At 42.6% G+C, this 27,508-nt stretch overlaps 1 protein-coding gene across 1 annotated transcript in view; it reads left to right on the top strand.

Annotated features, from left to right (window-relative positions):
• LOC111145083 (APOBEC1 complementation factor) overlaps positions 1 to 27,508 on the top strand; it is an 81,472-nt gene that overhangs the window by 48,661 nt on the left and 5,303 nt on the right. The window contains exons 5-9 of the mRNA XM_022499712.1: positions 1,466 to 1,704; positions 6,765 to 6,929; positions 13,319 to 13,416; positions 17,499 to 17,772; positions 19,686 to 19,891. Coding sequence (XP_022355420.1) covers positions 1,466 to 1,704; positions 6,765 to 6,929; positions 13,319 to 13,416; positions 17,499 to 17,772; positions 19,686 to 19,891 — 982 coding nt within the window. The remainder of the gene's footprint in view (positions 1 to 1,465; positions 1,705 to 6,764; positions 6,930 to 13,318; positions 13,417 to 17,498; positions 17,773 to 19,685; positions 19,892 to 27,508) is intronic.

Raw genomic sequence — 27,508 nt, 5'->3', positions numbered from 1 at the left:
AAAAAAAAAAAAAAAAAAAAAAAAAAAAGGCGATAAAAATTCAAGCCACTCCTCCACAATCCCATTGCCCCAAGATAGTCACTGTGCTGGTGTTTTGCTTTTTAGTATCTTTCTAGATTTTCAGGACAGTGGTTATCAAAATGGTGTCCTCATATACTTATCCTGAAGTCTTTGTTTTTAAGCCGGTAGCCTCGGGCGAACTGGTTTTTTAACCAATGAATGTTCTTCTTCATTACCATGTTGAAATGACTATCGAGAATTCTATGGTGTAAATTCCCAGGTTTTTAGTATCAGTGACTCTCAGCCAGGAATGGTAGCATCCACCCCAGGGAATATTTAGAAAGATGAAGAGGAATTTTTAGCTAACCTAACGGGTGGCTATTGGATTGAGAGCACAAGAACCCAGGGGTGACAGAGATACGACAGTGCACAAGGCAGAAAGACCCAGCCCCAGGGTCAGTATCATCTCAGCCAAGCTGCATTAAACTGGTCCTGGATGGTGGGATATTTTGGTTATTTCCAATCTGGGGACTATTTTTTTTTTTTTAAGATTTTATTTATTTGAGAGAGAGAGAGAGAGGTCACAATTAGGCAGAGAGGTAGGCAGAGAGAGAGAACGGGATGCAGGCTCCCTGCCAAGCAGAGAGCCTGACGCAGGCCTTGATCCCAGGACTCTGAGATCATGACCTGAGCCGAAAGCAGAGGTTTAACACACTGAGCCACCCAGGCACCCCTGGGGACTATTTTAAATAATAGCAGTGAATATCCTGATACAAAAATGTTGGTTCATCCCTTTCCTAAAGACATTCTCCCAGAAGAGGCACTATTTGCCCCAAAATTATGTACAAAAGATTTTTGATACATTTTCCCAAATGTCCCCCAGAAAAGCCCGATCTGCTCTCTCCCAGGGAAGGCAGACATGAACTTGTTCATCAGCAACCCTGGGCAGCAGAACCAGGAATGAACTGAGAGTCTGGAGGCCAATTTCATCCCTTAAAATCCACAAAACCTTAAGCAAGTCATTCAGTTTCTTGGGGTCTCAAGTTCTTCATCTATAAAATGGAAACAGCACCTGCTCTGCCCATCTTCCCTGGGCAGGTCAAGTAAGAGAGTATGTGAAAGTGTGTTCAGCATAAGGGACAATTTCTAAGAGCAGTCATGTCAGAATCGCTTCCCTACTTGGCTGGGAAGGAAAGGGAGCAGTGGGCTCACGACCTCACAGCCATGTGTGGCCAAGGGTTGGGGGGGACTATGTGAGTGACAGGGGCAAGGTGCGTGCGCCTTGGGACGGGGGGATTGTTCCTGGTGGTGAGGAAACACCGGGAAGACCAAACATCCCACATCCACGGGTCAGATCAGGTCTGGAGTCAAAAGTTTTACAACCTCCCTCTTAAGCCTCAATCACACAAGGATTTCTTGCCAAGCAGAAAGAATGTCTTACCCCCCCCCCTTTATTTGTTTGCAGAAATGGGCGTCTCTTAGGGGTGTGCGCCAGTGTGGACAACTGCCGATTGTTTGTGGGGGGAATCCCGAAGACCAAGAAGAGAGAAGAAATCCTAGCAGAGATGAAAAAGGTCACCGAAGGAGTTGTCGACGTGATTGTGTACCCGAGCGCTGCCGACAAAACCAGAAACCGGGGCTTCGCCTTTGTGGAGTACGAGAGTCATCGGACAGCTGCCATGGCCCGAAGGAAGTTGCTGCCAGGTAAGCAGCCCCTCCTCAAAGAGGAAACCCCCCCCCCTCACTGTGCTACCTGCCTGCTGCAGGCCGCTGTGCGCCTGAGAAAAGGAGACAGAGGCTGGGTGTTGTGTGTTTGCTCTTGGGCTTTGCTTCTGGGCCACTTTAAACCCCTTCCCCTTCTCATCTAGGTCACAGTAGCTGCAGCTCCTGGCAGGTTCTGCAGACTGGGTTCTGGAACACAGGCACGGAGGCTAACATTCATGCACTAACCCTGTGATGAAGGGTTGAAGAATATATCCACTGTTTTTCTGCACAGACGTTGTTATGAGGCTTCTAGGAACGGAGTAGATTGTCCGTTATGTTGTAGAGTGACCTATGATCCCGACGACAGCTAAGGGACATGAACTCCTATTAGGACTGCCTAGTGTCTAATATTCTCTAATTTGGGGGTAAAAGAATAGCCCTCCAACTACAACCATAATGTGGGTCCCATTTGGGCAATGCCCTTCAATCCCTGAGTTTTAAGGACTCCACACCAAGGCCCTGGTCAGCTTTAGGGAAATTGTTGAAAATCCTCTGCTCATTCTTAAACATTCACTAAAACTTAGACAAAAGTATTAAGATGAATCAATATTAACATAAGAGGATTTCAAGAATGACAGAGTGGCGACATTGGTATCCACTCTTCTCTTGAACCCCATGGGAGAGCCACCAGAATGAAAGACAAAACCAACAGCACCTAGATTTATATCATATCGTCTCTGTACACAAGCTCACAAACAAACCATGAATGAGGAAGTCACAGGGATGAAAGGTACAGCACGGGGAGATCGTTAATGATATTGTAATAGCATCTTATGGTGGCAGATGGGAGCGACACTTGTGAGCACAGCGTAATGCCCCGTGGGCCAATTGCTAGGTCGTGCCCCTGAGTCTAGTGTAACAGGTGTATGAGCTGTACTTCAACATAAAAGAAAATTTAACCCACTGAGAGGGTAAGCCCTCTAGAAGTTTTCAGAATTGGAAGATGACTTCTGATCTGCGGAAAGATTTATTTTTTATGATTTATTTATTGGGGAGGGCAGGGGCAGAGGGGGAGGTAGAGAATCCCAACCAGACTCCCCACTGAGCACGGAGCCCAATGTGGAGCTTGATCTCAGGACCCTGAGATCTTGACCTGAGCCGAAATCAAGAGTCAGTCGGAAGCTCAACCACCTGAGCCACCCAGGTGCCTCGGGGAAGATTTTTTTATTATTATTTTCATGAAGACAGCTCAAGTGAAAAGATAAGAGATCGCCCCCAAAGTTGCCAAATCCATTAGTGAGATGGGGATTTTTCAGGTTGACGCTTCCCTTCCCTACTCTGCTGCCATCCCATGGTCAGACCCTGTGCTACACAGGCACAGAAAACCCCCGACGCTCCTCCTGAGGTGTCCTTAGCCCCTCGTTGACCCGAATTGTATCTTTGGTATCCTCGCTGACTTGTCCCTCTTCAACGGTTCTGCCATGAAAAAGTCCCTTGGATCCATCCTGATCTCAGACCATCACTGGAGTTGAAAAACATCTACCCAAACCGAGACAGTTTTCAAAAACTCCAGATTATCTCCCAACTCTGTTATCTTTTGGATTACCCCACTCTCTGCCTCCTTCTCGACAAACATCCCCCCCAGATCAGTGTTCCCAAAATACCAGGTCATCCTTTCGACGATTCTGGCCAATAATAGGACTTGGATCTCTCTTGTCGGGCAGGGGGAAGGGGAGCTGAATGGTCCTGCGCACTCATCGGTTCAACAATAATCACCTGCTGGCTTGGGGCAGCGGAGACAGAGGGAAAAACTGAGCCTGTTACTCAAGGCTCCAGTCCTTTCCACACATACTGGCTACCTTCCATTTCCCCACAAAAGCCTTCTTTCTAGCAGGACCAACTCCCCTGTGTTCTAGACAACACCATGCTGATTGGTGTCTCCTTTATTCTGAAAACTGTACCCCCCACCCCAAGAATGACCAGCAGCCTCCCCTCCTCCACGGCCCCATGGCATTCAAAGCCCCAGCTGAGCTGCCCCGGGGCTGAGAAACCAGCCGCCGCTCCCCAGCTCCCACTAACCGCTTCTCCCCATGACTGGTGCAACCAGATACGTGCCATATTTTGGGGGGTCAGGGAGGCTAGCGGTGAGAGAGGGTACAATATGGGAGAAAGATAGCTTTCAGGGGCTAATCAGCGTCCCTAGAGAACCAGAACTTTCGCTCGGCTTCCGCTCTTCCAGGAAAACCGCATACTGACCCACCAAAGAGTTTCTCTCCACTTGAACCGAGCGGACTAGTCCCACCAGGATGGGGTAGCCAGCCCTCAGGAATTCTCTGGAACTTGGTTTTGCCTGCTCCCGAGGCCCTGACTTTTCCTTAGAGATGGTGCCTGCAGGAACCACCGGCATACAGGCCCCCTTGGTCTCCCCAGCCACTGCACCCCTTCGTGAGGACTGAGGCAGCCCCCTTCATCCCCCCTGGAGGGACACTCGACTGAGCTGAGTTTCTTGGGCTGCGCGGGAGTCTCGGGGCGTCCTGGCTGTGGACTGGCCGCGGATCCGCCGGCAGGAGACGACTGCTCGTTCCTGCTGCACCCCGTGAGCAAGACCGACGACCCACTGGGACAGCCTGTTCCCTCACTGTAGATTCAACAGCAGCAAAGGGTTTGGGTCACTGGCAGTTCTCTGGGGAGCCTGGTTGGAAAGCAGGGATCTTTAGCAACCACAATAAGAGCCGCAAGCAGCTTTTCCTTCCTAACCCACCCAGACTTGGAGACAGAGACAACCGCTGTCTAATGAATGTGACGTGTGGGGCCCAGCCACTTACCTCCCTGCCAACAGTGGCCACTGCCTCCCGGCCCTGCGTCCTTCCAGAGGGGTGTGTGTCCCACAGCCCTGGGTGCGGCGTCTACCTCTGAAGCAAGCAGAGCGTGGTAAGGACGCTGCGAGGCAAGTTCTCGCCGTGGCTCCACCATCAGCCAGCGCGGCAGTCACCTGGAGGGCTCGTGAGAGCGCAGCCAGCGTGGTCCCCACCCCGCAGTTCCAGGCTCAGTGGGTCTGGACGGGCACCCGCCATTTGCATTTGTAACGAGCTCCCAGGATGCCATGCTGTGGAGACCCAAGTTCGAGAACGCGAGATCTAAGTCAGCAGCTGTCCGCTGTGGGCTGCAGATGCAAATGATATGAGGAGGTTTTGAAACAATACCAGAAACTAGATCAACCTCTGATCACCTGAATCGGCCTCTCTGGGGCCCTGGTGTTTTAAGTTTTCTAGGTTATTTTGTTGTGTGGCCCGTGTTGTCATTCACTGCTAACTCCATGACTCAGGATACTGGCCATCACCCGAGGGGAGGTTGGTAAGAACGCCTGGAGGAGTAAACAGGAGCCTTTACTACAGTGGGCATTGCTCCCTTCCAAAGGAAATGCTTAAAAAACAAAAAACAAACAACAACAACAACAACAAAATACTATCTATTTCACCTAAAGAGTAACTCTGAAGAAACTATGCCACAAGGAAAGACCAAAAACCCCAAAACGGTCAAGGGAGAGCACATCCCTGGAAAGTGATTAGGTCCCTTACGTACACCATCTTTTATTTCCACGACACTAGGTAGTACTTCCATTATCCCCATTTTGTAGATGAGGAGATCAGTGTTTCGAAAGGTGACTTCCTAGTCAGGATTGTGATCTGACGTTTGAACTTGAACTTCAAAGCCTATGTTCCCAAATCCCTCAGCAGCCCCGACTTCCACGGGGATGTTGAAGGAGATCACTGTTTACCATACCTCCTCCAATTCCGTCCACCGCAGCCTTCTGCAGACCTTCTGGCTGGCCGACGGCCTCCTGCGGTCCCAGACCAGGATGGCAAAGGCCAATGGGCTATAACAGTGTTCTCTGAAAATGTAGCAGTCTAACAGCAAGTGGAAGGGGATTGGGTCCAGCACACCTATGAGTGGGACTCAGGTTGGGTATTTCTTTTTTTTTTTTTTAAAGATTTTATTTATTTATTTGACAGAGAGAGAGATCACAAGTAGGCAGATAGGCAGGCAGAGAGAGAGGAGGAAGCAGGCTCCCTGCTGAGCAGAGAGCCCGATGTGGAGCTCCATCCCAGGACCCTGAGATCATGACCTGAGCCAAAGGCAGCGGCTTAACCCACTGAGCCAGCCAGGTGCCCCAGGTTGGGTATTTCTTAAAGCTCTTCCAAAACGACTCACAAAAAACACACAGAATTTCCAAATTTAGAAATTAAGTTGACCGCCCCTCCCCATGGAGTGATTGTGAGCAGGAACCGAGGTAGCGAATGGAAAACACATTCTATAGGGCAAGATACACAATAAATTGCAACTTCAGGAATCCAAGAATAGACGTAGTCATCACAAAGAGTTCGGTTTCTCATCACAGACCCTTCCATTGCTCTGTCTTCTTGAACACGGTGAAATGTTTTTCTGCAGATTCCCAAGTTATCCATGTGCCATCAGAGAAAGAGGAGGGGGCAGAGCTGATGAGAGCCCTAACGAATGTAAGGGACAGAGAACATACGAGGGGACCCTGTGTCCCCAGTCATTCTTGCCCACACACCAGTTTGTAGCTTGGTGGTGGCCACTGGTCACACAGATCCCAACAGCAGCAGACATACTTCCTACTGATCTTTTTAATGCTTCGTGAAGTCAGACTCTATGTCAGAGCCCTAAATCCATTTTGCCCTTTCTCCCCTTCTGCCACCTCCCTTTCAACGACTATTTTCCTCCCCCTGTGAGAGCTGGAGCTGGAGAACCCAAACCTTCCCATTGCTGCCTCATTTCTGTTGCATTTCAAACCACATCCCAGTTCCCTTTATGCTCCATCATTACGATAAGCCATCTGCCACAGAGAATCCCTTCTACCACCTCTTCCTTCTATTTGGAAGGTTTCCTAAAATCAGTCATCACCTCTTGAATATCAGTCTTCATACTCTACCAAGACCTCAAAACATCGGTTGCATTTAAAAGGCCTTCTCAGCAAATGGAGATGATGATTTCCTGATTTCTGCGTAACTAATCATACTTGTGATCCTTTTGAACAGGAAGGATTCAGTTATGGGGTCATCCTATCGCAGTAGACTGGGCGGAGCCCGAGGTGGAGGTGGACGAGGACACGATGTCCTCCGTGAAAATCCTGTACGTGAGAAACCTGATGCTGTCTACCACAGAAGAGATGATTGAGAAAGAATTCAACAATATTAAACCAGGTAGGACATACCAGAGAAGATGAAGTTTTTGAGATGTACTTTAAAAACACTTGGGCTACCGATGACTTCCCATGACTTTAAACAGAATAGCTTTCCTTTAGCATTCTTCTAATTGCATGTAGACTACAAAAACCATAGACCAGCCCTAGGATTAGAGAAAAAGGGACATATGGTCCTAAAACATTCATTGACATCATTACTCTACAGTTATCTGTGTGATTACTTAATTAACACACAACTTCCTTCACTAAACTGTAAATCCCATGAGGGTTCTTTGGCTTCTGTCATCTCCTCAGCCCCAGTCTCTGGGCCTGGGTCATAGTAGATGCTCAGTAAATATTTACTGTGTTGAGGAATGTATAGCCAGAACTATATCGAAGTCAGGGTTTCTCACCCTCAGTGCTCTTAACATTTTAGGCCAGATAACCCTTGGTCGTGGGGGTTCTGTCCTGGGCATTATAGGAATTTTAACTCTATCCCATACCTCTACCCTTTAGATGCCAGTAACACCCCCCAAGATGTAATAGCCAAAAATGTCTCCAGACATTTACTCTGGAGGGCAAATTTGCCCCCATTTGAGAACCACTGGTTGAATGGAATATGATTGTTACTTCAGCTACATAAATAGGGAGATGAGAATTAATTCCAGGAAACTCATTTGGGTGAGGAGGAAGGGAAAGGAACAGAGGGAGATGGAGGAGGATAATTATTGCTGCTCATCTTGTCAGTACTTTGCAGTATCAGTTTTATATCATGAGATTCAGACCTCATTGCTTTTTTCTCCTGTAGGAACTACGATATTGAGACAGGTTAAGCATTTCAGGAAACAATGTCCAAACGAGAATTTTCCAAAGCCAGTTCTGCAGAACATTAATTCTGTGGACACTTAGTAGATGCTACTGATAAAAGGGGTCCATGGTCAAATAAATCCATAAACACAGATTCAGGACAATTAAACAGATTTTTTTTTCATTGCAGAACTTATCCGAGTCCTTAACCTTCTAATGTGCTTTGAAAGTCTCCAAAGGGAAATGTAGGATGGCTCCTTTCCCAAATTTTTCGACCATGGGTCTCTTTTTGGCCAACCATCTTGTGGAATTAACATGTTTGGGAACACACTCTGGCCTAAGTTTATCACTATGATAAAATTTTTCCACTTTCATGGCACAAGTCACCCTAGGATGTAGGTTACTGCGGCACTTCCATTACTGTAAAGGTGGGAAAACCAGAACACAGAGCAGTTACATTGCTTCCTCAGGGTCATACAACTATTAAGTGGCAAATCCCAGATTTGAATCCAGGTCTGGCTAAGACCACGTTCTTAGCCACTTGGAGATCTCCCTGTCCCATCCTCATTCCTCTCACTCACTCATTCATTCAACTATCATCACTTTAGTAGCTCCTATGTGCCAGGCACTGTGGGAGGAGTGAACAGATGTAATGTATGTGTGGAAGGAGTTTAAGATGTTCCAGAAGAGTGGACACACACACCCCCCTCCAGTGACTTAGCCAGTTAAGTGTCCAACTCTTGAATTTGGCTCAGGTCATGATCTCAGGGTTGTGAGATTGAGCCACGCATCAGGCTCCACGCTCAACAGGGAGCCTGTTTGAGATTCTCTTTCACCTTCTCCCTCTGCACCTCCCACCCCCACCCTGCCCAGCTAAATGATACTCCAGAAGAATAACAGCCATGACAGCCTACCCTTGGGGCACATGTAAGATTCATGTTTAAGAGAAGTGACTTGTGAGCTAAAAAAAATTAGAGGAATATACAGGGTAAAGCTTCTTGACACTGGATTTGGCAACAAATTCTCTGACCGTATTAAAAGTCCAGGCAACAAAGAAAAAATAGATTAATTGAACTACACCCAAATTAAAAACTGCACCAGAGGACACTCTCAACACTGACAAAGCAACCCACAGAATGGGAGAAAACATCTGCAAACAATATATCTACCAAAAATTAAATAAAAATTCCAATGTACATTTGTCCAATGAACAATGTTGTGCGATTGCTGTAGACACAAGGTCAACACTCACATTAAAAGATGTTCAACGTCACTCGTTATTCACCTGGGAAATGCAACTCCAAAACATTGCCCACTGGCCAAGATAACAATCGCAGTAGTAGTAGCGATCATCAAAGATGACATAGATGCTGGGAGAAGTTGGAGCAGAGAGAACCACGTGCCCTGTATATGGAAATACAAAATAACGCCATCACTGGGGGAAACGACACCCTGGGTCCTGAAGAATAGATAATCATGGTGGCTACCCAAGGACAGGGGAGAAAGGACTCAGAAATGATTATTTAATAGATCCAGGGTTTCAGTTTTGGTTCACGAAGAGGTTCTAGAAACGCATGGTGATGACAGTTGCAAAATATATATCTCCCTTTTATCTAATTAAAACATTACCATTTTGCTTTGTTCTGTTTTTGCTTTTTGGAAAAAGCTGGAATGAGAAATGACTCAAAGACTGCTTCCTGTCCTAGTCCCCTGGTCATCAGTTTATCCCATTAAAGGGAGACATGAGCTCGTGTCGTCCTAGTTTATAGTGAAAATAATAAATGCAGGCTCTCTCTCCCTCTCTCCTCCTCTCCTCCTCTGGTGGCACAACTCAGGGCTCTATAGTGATGTGTGGCTGCTTCTTGGCACTCCACAAAAGAATATAAACTATAGAGGGTAGAGGACTAGCAGACACCTGCTGTATTAGGAAGAAAAAGTCAGAGCTGACTAGTTTATTTTCCAGTGGAAAGGGTGTGTTTATACTTACCTAGGAAAATTTCCAGAGAGAATAGGAAAATAACCCCTTAAAAACCGTATTGAAAGTTTGGATCCCTCAAAGGAGCCTAAATATTCCTGGCAAATATTTGACCCTATTATTTTAACCCTGATTAACCTAAAAATACTCTACTGACATTCAGAGAAATAACTGACAATCAGAACAGAAACTGGGGCTGAAAACCTGTTTTTCCCCTGTGTAGCCTAAGGCTATCTGCTGAAATTCCAATTATAGTCATTCTACAAAATCTGATTTCCCTAAAACAGTTTCACATCCAAATCACCAAGAGGGCATAAAACAGATTGCGGGCTCTTCCCCCGGGTGTTTCTGAATCAGTGGGTCCAGGGTGGGGGTTGGGGAGGCCGGGCATTGGCATTTCTCCTGAGTTCCGGGGGGGGAACTGAAGCTGCTGCTCTGAGAACCATGGCCTTCGGATAGCAGCGTGTTTCTCATCGGGTAATTGATGCATTGCTGACAAGTGGATCATGAATTGAGTAATATTTTTGCAGTTCCCTACGTTACGACTTTAGAGTCTTTTACTTCGTTGCTGATGATGACCGCTGTTATTTTATGGCTTCTGCCCTCTGCCAAGTAATGATCCATCAGTAAACAAACTCCTACAGACTGAAGAAGGGCCATACCATCATAAGCCACGTGGTGAACACTATTGTAGGGAAAACCATGCTCCCTTTCTAACTTGTTTCATGAGGCTAGATCTTCATTCATTAAGATTTCCAAAGTCAGGTGCAGCTGAACAGCCTAGCTTAAAAATCCAAGCCAGGTTCGTTACCTGCGAGCAGAGCTGGGGGACATTTAGATCCGTAACCACCCGAAATGCCACCTAACGAATATGAGTGCTGGAAGCTGGAGCGTGAATTGACTGGTAATATTTGCTCTTCCCATGTATTATTTGTAGAGCAGCCTCTACACACACGGTACTAGGTAGGACCTGGTGATGATAATACCAGGACGCCCCTAAACCAGATCCTGTTCTCAGGGGGCTAACGGTCAAGAGGAGCCTTGATGAATGACAGCACTGAAGAATGAATGGAGCCAAGACTGGAAAGATAGAGACCCTCATTGGCCTCCCCTTTCACTTCTCAATGACCAGGATAAGCCATGGGGTTAGGTCATGGTAGTTACCCTACCCGACCCTGAAGGACTAAAGAGACGGTGCTGGAAGGTCGGTTAATTCCACGTCCCCTGCTTCACGGTCTCAAATACCTTCATGTACTTCCTTAGCCTCACCAGACAGTCGTGCCTTGGACAATGACTGCCATAAGAAGTCAAGGGTTGAACGCTGAGGGACGAGAGGATTACCCCAGGTTTTTCAATGTCCCTGCATTACAGCCCTGCCATCATTCCAAAAGACAACTTACAGCCGTCCAACCATTGTGGGAGAGTAAAAAGTCAAATTGCCTTTGTGATCTTGAATCTAAGAGGATAGATAACTGAACCTTGATAGGCGAGGACAAAGGAGAAACCTTATCTGCTCTTCTCGTCCATTCCTAGGGAAGGGTCCCATCGTAGGTTCTGTGTGGTGACTAGGATAAGAGAAGGAATCCAGTCTCTCGAGACACCCCGGAGTCAGAGTCACTAAAAGACAACTGGGGGCGCCTGGGTGGCTCAGTGGATTAAAGCCTCTGCCTTCAGCTCAGGTCATGATCCCAGGGTCCTGGGATCAAGCCCCGCATCAGGCTCTCTGCTCAGCAGGGAGCCTGCTTCCCCCTCTCTCCTCTCTCTCTGCCTGTCTCTCTGCCTACTTGTGATCTCTGTCTGTGAAATAAATAAAATCTTTAAAAAAAATTTAAAAAAAATGACAATTGGCATGCTAAACAGTTAACTGCTAACAAGTTACACAAGTGTCCATTTCACCTTCACTCCAAGAAGAATAACTTACTCTTGAGACTGTGTAATCAACAATATTCTCTAGCAACATTTTAATAATAAAATGTAAGTTTCAACTGTTCTGGTAAAACTTTTTTTTATACATGTTACCATCAACATATGCAGCAGTTCCTCTATATAAAAATAGATTAGGTTGATTTGTTATTTTTTTATTACACAAATAATAAGCATTGCAAATTTTTGCAAAATACCAAGGCATATAAATTAAAATATGAAATTTCCCTTTATTCTCTCCAAATTTTCTCCCCATTCCTGAAGTAATCTCTATTTTAACAGTTTGGTCTCTGTCTTTCCAGTTCTCTTTCTGTGTGTATATCCTTATTTATGTGTGCACATATGTGGGTTGGGATTTTAAAAACATAAATGTTAGAGTATTATACTTATTATTTTACAAACTTTTAAAATATAACAATAGGTCTTAAAGCTTTCCACGTAAGTATACATAGGTCTATTTGTTCTTTTTTTTTTTTTTTGAAGATTTTATTTATTTATTTGACAGACAGAGATCACAAGTAGGCAGAGAGGCAGGCAGAGAGAGAGAGGAGGAAGTAGGCTCCCCACTAAGCAGAAAGCCAGAGGCGGGACTCGATTCCAGGACCCTGAGATCATGACCTGAGCCGAAGGCAGAGGCTTTAACCCACTGAGCCACCCAGGCGCCCCCTATTTGTTCTCTTTAAATACTCACATTATTTGATATGAATGTATTGGGTATAATCAATCTCATGAGAATGGACTTTGAGTGGTTTTATTTTTGCTATTTTAACAGCGGTAAAGTTATGTCTTTATGCTGATCCTTTTGCTTCTCTAGCACTCCAGGGGTGCTTCTATAAAAGACATTTCTCAAGGTAGAGTTAGTGGATATCTACATTGTTTCCAACATTTAAATATTATGAACAGCATTGCAAGGAACTTTCTTGGTTTTCTGATATTCTTTCAGAAGCCACTTTTTTATAAAACATATAATGTACTATTTGTTTCAGGGGTACAGGTCTGAGAATCTTCAGTCTTACATAATTCACAGCACTCACCATAGCACATACCCTCCCCAGTGTCCAGAATTACTTTTTTTTTTAATCAAAAGAACATCAGATAAGCAGTTAAGAAATCTGCATTCAGGTTCCTGGTGGCGTCAACTCATGAATCTCACTTTCCTTGTCAGAACCCTAGGTTCCTAATCTAAGTTAAAAATACTTACATTAAGGCCAAATAAATTTTTTAAAAAGCTTAAAGTAAATCATCACTAAAGTCTTTCCTAATTCTAAAGTTTTAGTCCATAAATCAAAAGATAAAACATTTTTCTGGGGAAAAGCCATAAAATTTTAAAAGGTAATCGCCTAAGTAGAGATTAATAGGATGTCCAGTAGTTAACTTCAAATCAATTCAATGAATATTTCCCTGAGTATAAGTTACTATCTTTTACATTTTATGCCAGACAAAGTAAGATAGTACTTCTATCCTTAAGGATCTTATAACCTAGGAAGTGGGAAACACAATCCATAACTAACAATAAGGCAGAATATAGGGCATGTTAAAAAAATACAAATAAAACTTCTGTTGGATGTGTTGAATTGTAAACCTGGACCTAGTGAATATTCTCACTAAGAGCTTAGCTAAGTAGTGAGTCTCCCGAAAAAAAAAATCAAATCATTCTCAGGGCTTTCTTGGTTTTTGCTAATGGGGCTACTCTCCATTTCTAGGTGCTGTGGAGAGAGTAAAGAAGATTCGAGACTATGCTTTTGTGCACTTCAGTAATCGAGAAGATGCAGTAGAGGCTATGAAGGCTTTAAATGGGAAGGTAAGGTAGGACAACACGTACACACACACACACGCACACACACACACACACACACAGGTTTCACCCAAGTGTGTTGCGTAAATTTTATTCAGAAGAACAATCCCTCAAGTCTGTGTCCCTCAGGCTTTCTCCACTTCTGACAAGACTGCCTGGGTCCATCAAAGATGAACACAAGAGAAGTGACAGAAACACAGTGCAGATGTGGCTCATGTGTCTGGCTCTATCTCTAATTTGGGGTGATTTGAACCAAGTCCCTGGCTCTCAATTTTCCTACAAAGTGGGTGATTGGAGTACATTATTTCAAGGCATTTTTCTCAGGCTCGGTTTTCTCTCATTACTTCAAGAGATTATCACCTCATTACTGCAGTATTTTGGAGGTTGAAGACCAGAAAACAGGCCAATTCTGTTGTCATTCTGCCCTCAGAGTCTGCCTTTCCTACTCTGGAAGGCTCTGGGTCTCTTCCCCTTGCCAAGAGCGGGGTAGGGGAAAATTAGCTTCTAAAAGCCTTTCTCCTGACTTGTACATAGAAACCAAGATCATATTTACTTGTCAATGCAATAAACATTAAAATCTTTCTATAGACCACTTACTTTGCTAAACAATGTCTGGGACAAAAAAAAAAAAAAAAAGATACTTGTCACCAAGGTAGAAGTCTACAGAGGAATAGAACGGGTCCACAAACGTCTTTCATAGTTCAGCCAAATAAGTTCAGTTTCATTACATTTATAGATAGAGAGGTGAAAAAGTCCGAAGGAATCAGTAAATCTTCATGGAGATGAGATGGTGGTATCCATGAGAAGCGATAAAAGTTGGACAGAATTCCCAAAGGGAAAAACCGCAGAAATGGAGAGGCAATCTCAGAGACACGGAATTTGGAAAAAGCAGGAGATGACTGAGGAACAGTGAAAATTGACCGATTCGGTTAGAACATCACGCACGTAGGGCCGTGTCGCCTGTCTGGCTTTGCACAGTTAGTCCTAACGGCAGACAGATGGTGAAGGGACTAAGAACAGAAGGGTGAGTGTTGGGGAGGGAACTCAAGAGAGGTGGAACCTAAGCTCAGAGCACCACCAGAGTCAAGGCAATGGGGTGGGGGGCAAGAAATGTAGTGGAAGCCTCACGGAGAGAGGGCTGTGTAGAGCAGGTCTCCTTAGGAGAAGTAGGGATCTTTGGCCACAGGACACAGCCAGGGGCTAAGGGAGCACCTCTGGAGCAGGTCCTTTAGTCACACGTGGCTGGGTTTAGGAGCCAATCATACGTTTGGGCCCTGGAGGAAAAAAAAAACACACACACTGCCTCCAAAACACGAAAACTGTAAAGCAAAAATTGAATGCAAATTTAAATACATGTCCATGAAGCAAAACATGATTTAGTCTTCATTGGTGATTACATTTAGTATCATAAAATTGTTACTACCTTGAAAACAATCTGTAGGTTCATTTCTCAATTTGAAAACATTCCTGAGGATACATGACAATTGCTGAGAAGGGACCATCAGTCATAAATTACGTGCTAAATAATTACACTGAAATAATCACAATGGAAAAATATTCAAATAGTTCCCAGTTCTTACAGTTAGATATTTTTACAGCAATGTGTATATATCATGAGGTTAAATATATATTCAATATCTTAAAATATGTACCAAATATTATATCTAACTATAATGTTGTATGGGAAAATGAAAAGTAAGTTTGCCTAGGAACTTTGTAAGGCTTGAGTATACAAATGCATATTAATAGTTGACCTATTAGACAGGGTGAGACTCAAAAGCTTTTTGTGTATTGGAGTAATTATCACATAAAATTTAGGGAAATGAATGTACTAAGAGTTGCAATTTTATGGAGTAGGAAGAGAGGTATCATTGGAACTTTCTGAAAAGCTATTACAGTCACGCAAATAGGAAGAAATAGGGCTTGATCAAGGGCAGGAATACAAAGTAGGAGAAAGCGCCACACAGGGCTATGGGGGATGAATTCAAAACACCCAGGAAATGACTGGATGTTGAAGTGAGCAAGAGTCATTGGTTTTCAATATGGGAGACCAGGATGACATGGTCAGGGAAGGCAGGAAAGGAAACCTATTTAGAGAGAAAGTTGATGAACTGAGCTTTGCATTTGATTGTTCATTTGTTCTGGAAATCCTTGTGGATGTCTGTGATGTACAAGGAATTTTGCTGGGCTTGGGGATACACTGATTAATAAGATGTCGTCCTATCTCTTGAAACATCTAGACCAAAAAAACTAAAATACAATAGTGAGTTTAAAACACTATTACAGGGACAGATAAATGCAGTACAAAATCTATTACAACACTAAATCTGACTTTGCAGTAAAGAAACATTCCATTAAAAATATCTCTTAATATGGAAGGACCTAGAAGCAGAGATCTATTTGGGTGTCTCACCTTCCTCTAGACAGGACTGAAGATAAATTTTTTTTATTATTTTTTATTTTTTTAATAAACATATAATGTATTATTAGCCCCAGGGGTACAGGTCTGTGAGTCGCCAGGTTTACACACTTCATAGCACTCGCCATAGCACATACCCTCCCCAATGTCCATAACCCCATCACCCTCTCCCTACTCCCTTCCCCACGGCAACCCTCAGTTTGTTTTGTGAGATTAGAGTCTCTTATGGTTTGTCTCCCTCCCGATCCCACCTTGTTTCATTTATTCTTTTCCTAGCTCCAAACCCCTCATGTTGCATTTCCACTTCCTCATATCATGGAGATCATATGATAGTTATCTTTCTCTAATTGACTTATTTTGCTAAGCATAATACCCTCTAGTTCCATCCACATCATCTCAAGTGGCAAGATTTCATTTCTTTTGATGGCTGCATAGTATTCCATTATATATATATACTACTTGAAGATAAAAATTCTTATATGTAAGACCTCTCTGTTCCTTTGGACACTCAGATCTGTTTCTTCTAATAACATCGACACCAGTGTGAGATAGTTGAATTTCATCAGGATTCTCTCTCCCAATGTATTCCAGCTAATATGTTAAATACTGGCTCCTGCTCCTAGAAAATCAGGCTGATATATGAAACTAAGAACAAGTGACAACCGGGAAGCACAACTTTGGCCAGCAAACCTCAATGGTCTCAGAATCACTGAGCACTCACAAAATGGCGAGCAGCCATGACAGGGAATTCTGGAGGGAATGCTTCATATTACTTGCTTTGTTTATAAAAATAGCTAGCTTATACTAGTCTTACACAGAAGAAGCTACACCTTGTCCCATCAATAAGAACCACCTCAATCCTTCAAGCATTTGTTGAGAGACATCTTTGACTCTTAGGTACACAAGCCGTATGGAAAAGTGAGTCATGCGTGTAGCTCTCCCCACAGCCCTTCCTGCCAATATCTGGATCTGTTTGCAAACTGTCCAAAACTTGCATTAGGAAAACAAACAAGAAAAACCTCTCCAATAATCCTTGAGGACAAGTTTTAAGAACTGTGTGACTTGAGAAATCTCAGTACTGCCCCTGCCATCCCAGCCAGTTCCCACCTCTTTTAAGCCTGTCTTCTCTTCCAGTGAAAACTTACCTTTCAAGTGGTTGCTCTAAGGAGTAAATCATCTAGCTGGCAGGTGGCCCAAAAGATCTGACAATGCTATCCCTGCCACAGTGTTAACAATCGACAAGATTTCCTTACTGGTTTCCTACCAACTTCCCTGTGCTGTGCTAAGTAGTAGACATTATATTCCACCCATTATTAACCTAAAATTTCTTAAAATTATGTAATATGTAACTTAAAACATATATCACATAAAACTTTCACATAATTCTCTGTCACAGGGACTGTATCACATAATTTACAACCTGAATGTCAGGGTTCGGTGCCCAGTTTGTTCCCATCAAAACTGTCACATATTATATGCAATTTTCCAACAAAACCACTCAGGAAAACTCAACTGGCACATGAACATGAACCCATGAAGAGACAAGATATGTATAAGTGAGACCGTGACCAGACCATCAAATTGACTAACACCCAAGAGACCAGGGCTCAGGCACAGTTGGCTGTCTTTATATCTTCCCATATTCCTTCTTCTTTGTTCTCTACGACAGGTGCTGGATGGGTCCCCCATTGAAGTGACGCTAGCCAAACCAGTGGATAAAGACAGTTACGTTAGGTACACCCGAGGCACGGGTGGAAGAGGCACCATGCTGCAAGGAGAGTACACTTACTCTCTGGGCCATGTTTATGATCCCACCACAACCTACCTTGGAGCTCCTGTCTTCTATGCTCCTCAGGCCTATACAGCAATCCCCGGCCTTCATTTCCCAGCCACCAAAGGACACCTTGGCAACAGGGCCATTATCCGAGCCCCTTCTGTTAGAGGTAATGCTCATCAATTCTTGCTCTAGAATAACTCTACAATTTCAAATGATGTGTATTGCCACAGCCTTAGACAAATGGGATGGACCCACTGGGAGAAAAGGACTGGGAAATCATTTATGAAAAATCAAGAATTATTATATCAGTAGTTGTCCTTCCATAAAAATCTTTTTTCACATTACAACTGGTTATTGAAAAAACTTGGTCAGAACATAGCACAAATGGGTCTAATGCATACATTTGATCGTTGTCTGGGCCCATAAAATTTGTGCAGACTAAGTAGTTAGCTTCTCCCTTATCACTGGACCACCATACTGCAGTCATATGGGACTCATTAGAAAACCCAAGTGAAAGCAGGATGGTCCAATGGAAACCAATTATCTCAAATAGCAAAAAACAGGTCAAGGCACATGTATATTTGAGTGTAACTCAGTGGCATCAAATTCATACATAATCACAAAATATCATACGTATTCTAACAGATATAAGAGATACTTTCAGCTGACCTCGCCCCAGAAATACATGCTGTGCCTTCTAAAAGGCCACACTGTCAAGAAAATCAACCTATTTCTCCAGGATATGGGGAACTAAATAGTAAAGTCCAAATAGAAGAAAGACTGACTACCAAACAATAAATCTTTCCTATATAAACCTACAGAAATTCCAAGTGTTCACCCAGTTCTCTGGGCTCAGTTCAAATAATATAGACATTAAGGAAAGCATTTTTATTTTGAATAAACTACCTTGTCTCTGCCTAATGGGATCCTTCTGAATGGTTCTGCTAGGATAGAGTTAATGCCAAAATAATGCCAGTTCTATCTTCCAAATAGGACACCATTCTGGGCAATTTGGCAATGAGTTGTATTTAACTCTATCCTTGGGTTTTACTTAGAAGCAAAAGGGCATATCCAGATAACTGTGAAAACAATTATCTTACTGTGTTTTGCTATTTTTCAGGAAAACTGAATTGACCATCCTAGAAGCTCTAGTCTTCAACAGCCTTAAAAGTTCCATAATCATAATAAAATCACTCCACCCAAAATTATAATCATCAGGTTTTCCTCCAGGATATTTCTCTATGTGATAACAAATTATGGCATTGAAGTATTGTGCATTTATAATCTGAAATCATATTGTTAAATAATCCATACATTAAATATAAATTGTCAACCAGTTGTAATGTAGGAAAAAAAAATTTTTCACTCTAAGGGGAAAAACATCTTATAACAAGAAAGGAATCAAAGAATGATATTCATGGATGAAGGGTAATCAATTTAAATTTTTTATCACTTTACACCACCAATAGGAAATCAAAGTAGTAACATGGCAAAACAAAAAATCAAAAGGAATCTACTAATGAAACTCAGTGGAAATAAAAGCCTCAAATTGTCCAAACATAAAACAGAAAATAGTGAACCAATAAACATGGTTTCTAAATGGTCAATGTTTCCCAACCGATCATTGGGGTTGGGATTATTGGGGAAGCTAGAATTCATTTCTGATCTACTGATCAATGATAAAAAATGCAAGACTTATTTTAATACATGTGGTCATACCATGCTGGGATGTTTAAATACCTTCCCAACATTTATTAGTCTATAGAGAAATGTCAACAAAAGGTCAAGTGAAGATAGAAATTACAATTTTTTTCTCTGGGCCAAAGTTTTAAAGTTGCTCATGTATTTATCAGTAGCTTTGACAATATGGCTTTCTTCCACAGATTTAAAAAACAAAAACAAAAACCAAGACACTTACTATGAACTCTATATTGAGTTTCATTACATTAGAATCCTAGAGTTTTCTATGCATCTTGAGGGCAATGATCAATGTGACTTGGGCTAACTTTTCCATTACAGTAAGATTCAGGGTGATCTTCTGGTGGTTTGATTCAGTTTAATGCCTTCTTACATTCCTAGAAATTTACATGAATGTACCTGTAGGGGCCGCGGGAGTGAGAGGACTGGCCGGCCGGGGCTATTTGGCCTATACAGGCCTGGGTCGTGGATACCAGGTCAAGGGAGACAAGAGAGAAGACAAACTCTATGACATGTTACCTGGAATGGAGCTCACCCCAATGAATCCTGTCACTTTAAAACCCCAAGGAATTAAACTTGCTCCCCAGGTAGGTAATGTTATTCCAGAGATAAGTTTCCTTCTGTTGGGCCAAAGACCATCCACATTTGCCTTTCATCAAATGATCTGACTTGATCCCTCCTTGGGCTATTGTTTGGTTTGGTTGGGTTAAAGAGGTCAAGTGGCCAATCAGCATAACATACAGTGAGAGAATGCTGCCCCTTGAGGGCCACTGTTCCATCACAGGCTTTCTTCTATTTCCTAAATAATCTGAACAAAATGGAATGTGAGGATTCTGAGAGCTATTAAGAATTTTCAACTGATATCTTAAATGAAAATAAAATGAAGCAAAGACCCTATTTCAAAATAAACACCTGCTCTGTAGGAGTTGGCTAATGGGGAGTATCATGACAGGAAATGAATAGGACACTTAGGACATCTTCTATGGGAAACACTGTGTGAGAGAAAACATCATACCACCCCTGGTGATGTTGTGACTTGTATTAACGATAAGATGCCATCGGTCATATCCCATTAGGTCTCCCACAAGGATTTTGTCTGGGGAAGGACATGATGGTGACTTTGTAATGCTTTCATTCCACAGCCCCGAGTTTCCATGTTTCCACATGAGGCTGTGGTTTTTATTATTGGAAAATTAGAAGTTATAAAAGCTGTTCCAGGGTGGAAAGTGAATAACAGGGTTAAAAATAAAACAAAACAGGATCTATGTGAACCCTGAGCCTGTTGCCTGGGGCTGTGCAGTCTATGCCAGGCTCTCTGTAGAGACACTGGCTGAGGAACCGATGCCAGTTGTTCAGAGATACAGTTAGGGGATCCCAAAGGAAACATCCTTACTCCAGCCCCAAAGGGGTAAGCCCCAAATGCACGGAAGTAGCCTTCTGATTGTGATCAAGCAGAAAGCATGGTTTTCTAAAAGCTCATCCTATTATTTTTGTAGGATCAATCGGGATCTTGTACATACAGATTAGTTCATCTAAGGTTTCTGCTAACCCTACCCAGTCAATTAAAAATAAGGATGCCTAGTAGAGTGGCACACAGCACTCATTTCTTTGATCAAAAACCATCTATTGGGAGGAGTCAAGATGGCGGAGAAGTTGCAGGCTGAGACTACTTCAGGTAGCAGGAGATCAGCTAGATAGCTTATCTAAAGATTGCAAACACCTACAAATCCAACGGGAGATCAAAGAGAAGAACAGCAATTCTAGAAACAGAAAATCAACCACTTTCTGAAAGGTAGGACTGGCGGAGAAGTGAATCCAAAGCAACGGGAAGACAGACTGCGGGGGGAGGGGCCGGCTCCCGGCAGGCAGCGGAGCAACGGAACACAAAATCAGGACTTTTAAAAGTCTGTTCCGCTGAGGGACATCGCTCCAGAGGCTAAACCGGGGTGAAGCCCAAGCGGGGTCAGCGTGGCCTTAGGTCCGGCAGGGTCACAGAAGGATCGGGAGGGTCTGAGTGTCACAGAGCTTGCAGGTATTAAAATGCAGAAGCCAGCTACAGAGACAGAGCCTAGGAGTGAGCTCTCAGCTCGGGGTTACCTTGAACTGGTCGCAGGCTCGGTGAGCTCAGAGCGTGGCCAGAGGCCAGGGAGACGGGAGTAATTGGGTGATGTTCTCTGAGGGCGCACTGAGGAGTGGGGCCCCGAGCTCTCGGCTCCTCCAGGCTGGAGACTGGGAGGCCGCCATCTTCACTCCCATCCTCCAGAACTCTACGGAAAGCGCTCAGGGAACAAAAGCTCCTGAAAGCAAACCCGAGCGGATTACTCAGCCGGGCCCCTGATAACGCCGGTGCAATTCCGCCTGGGGCAAAGACACTTGAGAATCACTACAACAGGCCCCTCCCCCAGAAGATCAATAAGAAATCCAGCCAGGACCAAGTTCACCTACCAAGGAGTGCAGTTTCAATACCAAGGAGAGCAGCGGAATTTCAGAGGAGGAGAAAGCAAAGCATAGAACTCATGGCTTTCTCCCCATGATTCTTTAGTCTTGCAGTTAATAATTTTTTTTTTCTTTTTCAATTTTTTTTCTCTCTTCTTCTGCCAAATTTTTTTTAACTTTTACCCTTTTCTTTTTTTTAAGGTGTTTTAACTAGATTACCTAATATATACATTTTTTTTCTTTTTTATATTTTTTCTTTATTCTTTTTTTTTTTTTTTCTTATTGAACCTCTTTTTATCCCCTCGCTCCCCTCTCACGATTTGGGATCTCTTCTGATTTGGTTAAAGCATATTTTCCTGGGGTCTTTGCCACCGTTTTAGTATTTTACTTGCTCCTTCATATACTCTTATCTGGACAAAATGACAAGGCGGAAAAATTCACCACAAAAAAAAGAACAAGAGGCAGTACCGAAGGCTAGGGACCTAATCAATACAGACATTGGTAATATGTCAGATCTAGAGCTCAGAATGACGATTCTCAAGGTTCTAGCCAGGCTCGAAAAAGGCATGGAAGATATTAGAGAAACCCTCTCAGGAGATACAAAAGCCCTTCCTGGAGAAATAAAAGAACTAAAATCAAAACAAGTTGAAATCAAAAAAGCTATTAATGAGGTGCAATCAAAAATGGAGGCTCTCGCTGCTAGGATAAATGAGGCAGAACAAAGAATTAGCGATATAGAAGACCAAATGACAGAGAATAAAGAAGCTGAGCAAAAGAGGAACAAACAGCTACTGGACCACGAGGGCAGAATTCGAGAGATAAGTGACATCATAAGACGAAACAACATTAGAATATTGGGATTCCAGAAGAAGAAGAAAGAGAGAGAGGAGCAGAATGTATATTGGAGAGAATTATTGGAGAGAATTTCCCCAATATGGCAAAGGGAACAAGCATCAAAATCCAGGAGGTGCAGAGAACCCCCCTCAAAATCAATAAGAATAGGTCCACACCCCCTCACCTAATACTAAAATTTACAAGTCTTAGTGACAAAGAGAAAATCCTGAAAGCAGCCCGGGAAAAGAAGTCTGTAACATACAGTGGTAAAAATATTAGATTGGCAGCAGACTTATCCACAGAGACCTGGCAGGCCAGAAAGAGCTGGCATGATATATTCAGAGTACTAAACAAGAAAAACATGCAGCCAAGAATACTATATCCAGCTAGGCTATCATTGAAAATAGGAGAGATTAAAAGCTTCCAGGACAAACAAAAACTGAAAGAATTTGCAAACACCAAACCAGCTCTACAGGAAATATTGAAAGGGGTCCTCTAAGCAAAGAGAGACCCTAAAAGTAGTAGATCAGAAAGGAACAGAGACAATATACAGTAACAGTCACCTTACAGGCAATACAATGGCACTAAATTCATATCTCTCAATAGTTACCCTGACTGTTAATGGGATAAATGCCCCAATCAAAAGACACAGGGCATTAGAATGGATAAAAAAAAAAAAACAAAAGCCATCTATATGTTGCCTACAAGAAACTCATTTTAAACCCGAAGACACCTCCAGATTTAAAATGAGGGGGTGGAAAACAATTTACCATGCTAATGGACATCAGAAGAAAGCAGGAGTGGCAATCTTTATATCATATCAATTAGATTTTAAGCCAAAGACTATAATAAGAGATGAGGAAGGACACTATATCATACTCAAAGGATCTGTCCAACAAGAAGATCTAACAATTCAAATTTCTATGCCCCTAACGTGGGAGCAGCCAACTATATAAACCAATTAATAACAAAATCAAAGAAACACATTGACAATAATACAATAATAGTAGGGGACTTTAACACTCCTCTCTCTGAAATGGACAGATCATCCAAGCAAAAGATCAACAAGGAAATAAAGGCCTTGAATGACACACTGGACCAGATGGACATCACAGATATATTCAGAACATTTCATCCCAAATCAACAGAATACACATTCTTCTCTAGTGCACATGGAACATTCTCCAGAATAGATCACACCCTCGGTCCTAAATCAGGTCTCAACCGGTATCAAAAGATTGGGATCATTCCCTGCATATTTTCAGACCACAATGCTCTGAAGCTAGAACTCAATCACAAGAGGAAATTTGGAGAGAACCCAAATACATGGAGACTAAACAGCATCCCTCTAAAGAATGAATGGGTCAACCAGGAAAGTAAAGAAGAATTGAAAAAATTCATGGAAACAAATGATAATGAAAACACAACGGTTCAAAATCTGTGGGACACAACAAAGGCAGTCCTGAGAGGAAAATACATAGTGGTACAAGCCTTTCTCAAGAAACAAGCAAGGTCTCAGGTACACAACCTAACCCTACACCTAAAGGAGCTGGAGAAAGAACAAGAAAGAAACCCTAAACCCAGCAGGAGAAGAGAAATCATAAAGATCAGAGCAGAAATCAATGAAATAGAAACCAAAAAAACAATAGAACAAATCAACGAAACTAGGAGCTGGTTCTTTGAAAGAATTAATAAGATCGATAAACCCCTGGCCAGATTTATCAAAAAGAAAAAAGAAAGGACCCAAATAAATAAAATCATGAATGAAAGAGGAGAGATCACAACTAACACCAAAGAAATACAGACAATTATAAGAACATACTATGAGCAACTCTACGCCAACAAATTTGACAATCTGGAAGAAATGGATGCATTCCTAGGGACCTATAAACTACCACAACTGAACCAGAAAGAAAGAGAAAGCCTGAACAGACCCATAACCAGTAAGGAGATTGAAACAGTCATCAAAAATCTCCAAACAAACAAAAGCCCAGGACCAGATGGCTTCCCAGGGAAATTCTACCACACATTTAAAGAAGAACTAATTCCTATTCTCCTGAAACTGTTCCAAAAAATAGAAATGGAAGGAAAACTTCCAAACTCATTTTATGAGGCCAGCATCACCTTGATCCCAAAACCAGACAAGGATCCCATCAAAAAAGAGAACTACAGACCAATATCCTTGATGAACACAGATGCGAAAATTCTCACCAAAATACTAGCCAATAGGATTCAACAGGACATTAAAAGGATTATTCACCATGACCAAGTGGGATTTATTCCAGGGCTGCAAGGTTGGTTCAACATCTGCAAATCAATCAATGTGATGCAACACATTAATAAAAGAAAGAACAAGAACCATATGATCCTCTCACTAGATGCTGAAAAAGCATTTGACAAAGTACAGCATCCCTTCCTGATCAAAACTCTTCAAAATGTAGGGATAGAGGGCACATACCTCCATATTATCAAAGCCATCTATGAAAAACCCACCGCAAATATCATTCTCAATGGAGAAAAACTGAAAGCTTTTCCGCTAAGGTCAGGAACACGGCAGGGATGTCCGTTATCACCACTGCTATTCAACATAGTACTAGAAGTCCTAGCCTCAGCAATCAGACAACAAAGGGAAATTAAAGGCATCCAAATCGGCAAAGAAGAAGTCAAACTAACACTCTTCGCAGATGATATGATACTATATGTGGAAAACCCAAAAGACTCCACTCCAAAAGTGCTAGAACTTGTACAGGAATTCAGTAAAGTGTCAGGATATAAAATCAATGCACAGAAATCAGTTGCATTTCTCTACACCAACAACAAGCCAGAAGAAAGAGAAATTAAGGAGTCAATCCCATCTACAATTGCACCCAAAACTATAAGATACCTAGGAATAAACCTAACCAAAGAGGCTAAGAATCTATACTCAGAAAACTATAAAGTACTCATGAAAGAAATTGAGGAAGACACAAAGAAATGGAAAAATGTTCCATGCTCCTGGATTGGAAGAATAAACATTGTGAAAATGTCTATGCTGCCTAAAGCAATCTACACATTTAATGCAATTCCTATCAAAATACCATCCATTTTTTTTCAAAGAAATGGAACAAATAATCCTAAAATTTATATGGAACCAGAAAAGACCTCGAATAGCCAAAGGAATATTGAAAAAGAAAGCCAAAGTTGGTGGCATCACAATTCCGGACTTCAAGATCTATTCCAAAGCTGTCATCATCAAGACAGCATGGTACTGGCACAAAAACAGACACATAGATCAATGGAACAGAATAGAGAGCCCAGAAATAGACCCTCAACTCTATGGCCAATCATCTTTGACAAAGCAGGAAAGAATGTCCAATGGAAAAAAGACAGCCTCTTCAATAAATGGTGTTGGGAAAATTGGATAGCCACATGCAGAAAAATGAAATTGGACCATTTCCTTATACCACACAGGAAAATAGACTCAAAATGGATGAAGGACCTCAATGTGAGAAAGGAATCCATCAAAATCCTTGAGGAGAACACAGGCAGCAACCTCTTTGACCGCAGCCGCAACAACATCTTCCTAGTTACATCGCCAAAGGCAAGGGAAGTAAGGGCAAAAATGAACTATTGGGATTTTATCAAGATCAAAAGCTTTTGCACAGCAAAGGAAACAGTTAACAAACCAAAAGACAACTGACAGAATGGGAGAAGATATTTGCAAACGACATATCAGATAAAGGACTAGTGTCCAAAATCTATAAAGAACTTAGCAAACTCAACACCCAAAGAACAAATAACCCAATCAAGAAATGGGCAGAAGACATGAACAGACATTTCTGCAAAGAAGACATCCAGATGGCCAACAGACACATGAAAAATTGCTCCACATCACTCAGCATCAGGGAAATACAAATCAAAACCACAATGAGATATCACCTCACACCAGTCAGAATGGCTAAAATTAACAAGTCAGGAAATGATAGATGCTGGTGAGGATGCGGAGAAAGGGGAACCCTCCTACACTGTTGGTGGGAATGCAAGCTGGTGCAACCACTCTGGAAAACTGCATGGAGGTTCCTCAAAATGTTGAAAATAGAACTACCCTATGACCCAGCAATTGCACTACTGGGTATTTACCCTAAAGATACAAACGTAGTGATCCGAAGGGGCACGTGCACCCGAATGTTTATAGCAGCAATGTCTACAATAGCCAAACTATGGAAAGAACCTAGATGTCCATCAACAGATGAATGGATAAAGATGATGTGGTATATATACACAGTGGAAAACTACGCAGCCATCAAAAGAAATGAAGTCTTGCCATTTGCAATGACATGGATGGAACTAGATGGTATTATGCTGAACGAAATAAGTCAATCAGAGAAAGACAATCATCATATGATCTCCCTAATATGAGGAATTTGAGAGGCAACATGGGGGGTTTGGGAGGTAGAGAAGGAAAAAATGAAACAAGATGGGATCAGGAGGGAGATAAACCATAAGAGACTCAAAACAAACTGAGGGTTGCCAGGGGGAGGGGGCAGGGAGAGGGCAGTTGGCTTATAGACATTGGGGAGGGTATATGCTATAGTGAGTGGTGTGAAGTGTGTAAGCCTGACGATTCACAGACCTGTACCCCTGGGGCTAATAATATATTATATATTAATAAAAAATTAAAAATTTTAAAAAAAAAAGGAAATTGGTCATGGTTTATAGGGATATGTAAGGAACCACCTCTCCCAACTAACTAATGAAAGTTCTTTATTTAGTCTCTGAATCTCTACAAGGACGGCTTAGAAATTTCAGGTGATGCCACTGCAAACAAACACGGATAGAGCTTTAACAACCCCATGGCGGGGTCAAGGTCATCAGACAAGAGCCAGGAGACCAGGTGTGCCCAACAGAGTCAGGAGTTAGAGTCCATACTCTCTGTGCACGTGTTTGCACGACAG

Source organism: Enhydra lutris, unplaced genomic scaffold (assembly GCF_002288905.1).
Source record: "Enhydra lutris kenyoni isolate GAN:26980312 unplaced genomic scaffold, ASM228890v2 scaffoldscaffold12, whole genome shotgun sequence".
NCBI classification, from domain to species: Eukaryota; Metazoa; Chordata; class Mammalia; order Carnivora; family Mustelidae; genus Enhydra; species Enhydra lutris.
This window is presented reverse-complemented; position numbering and strand designations above follow the sequence as displayed.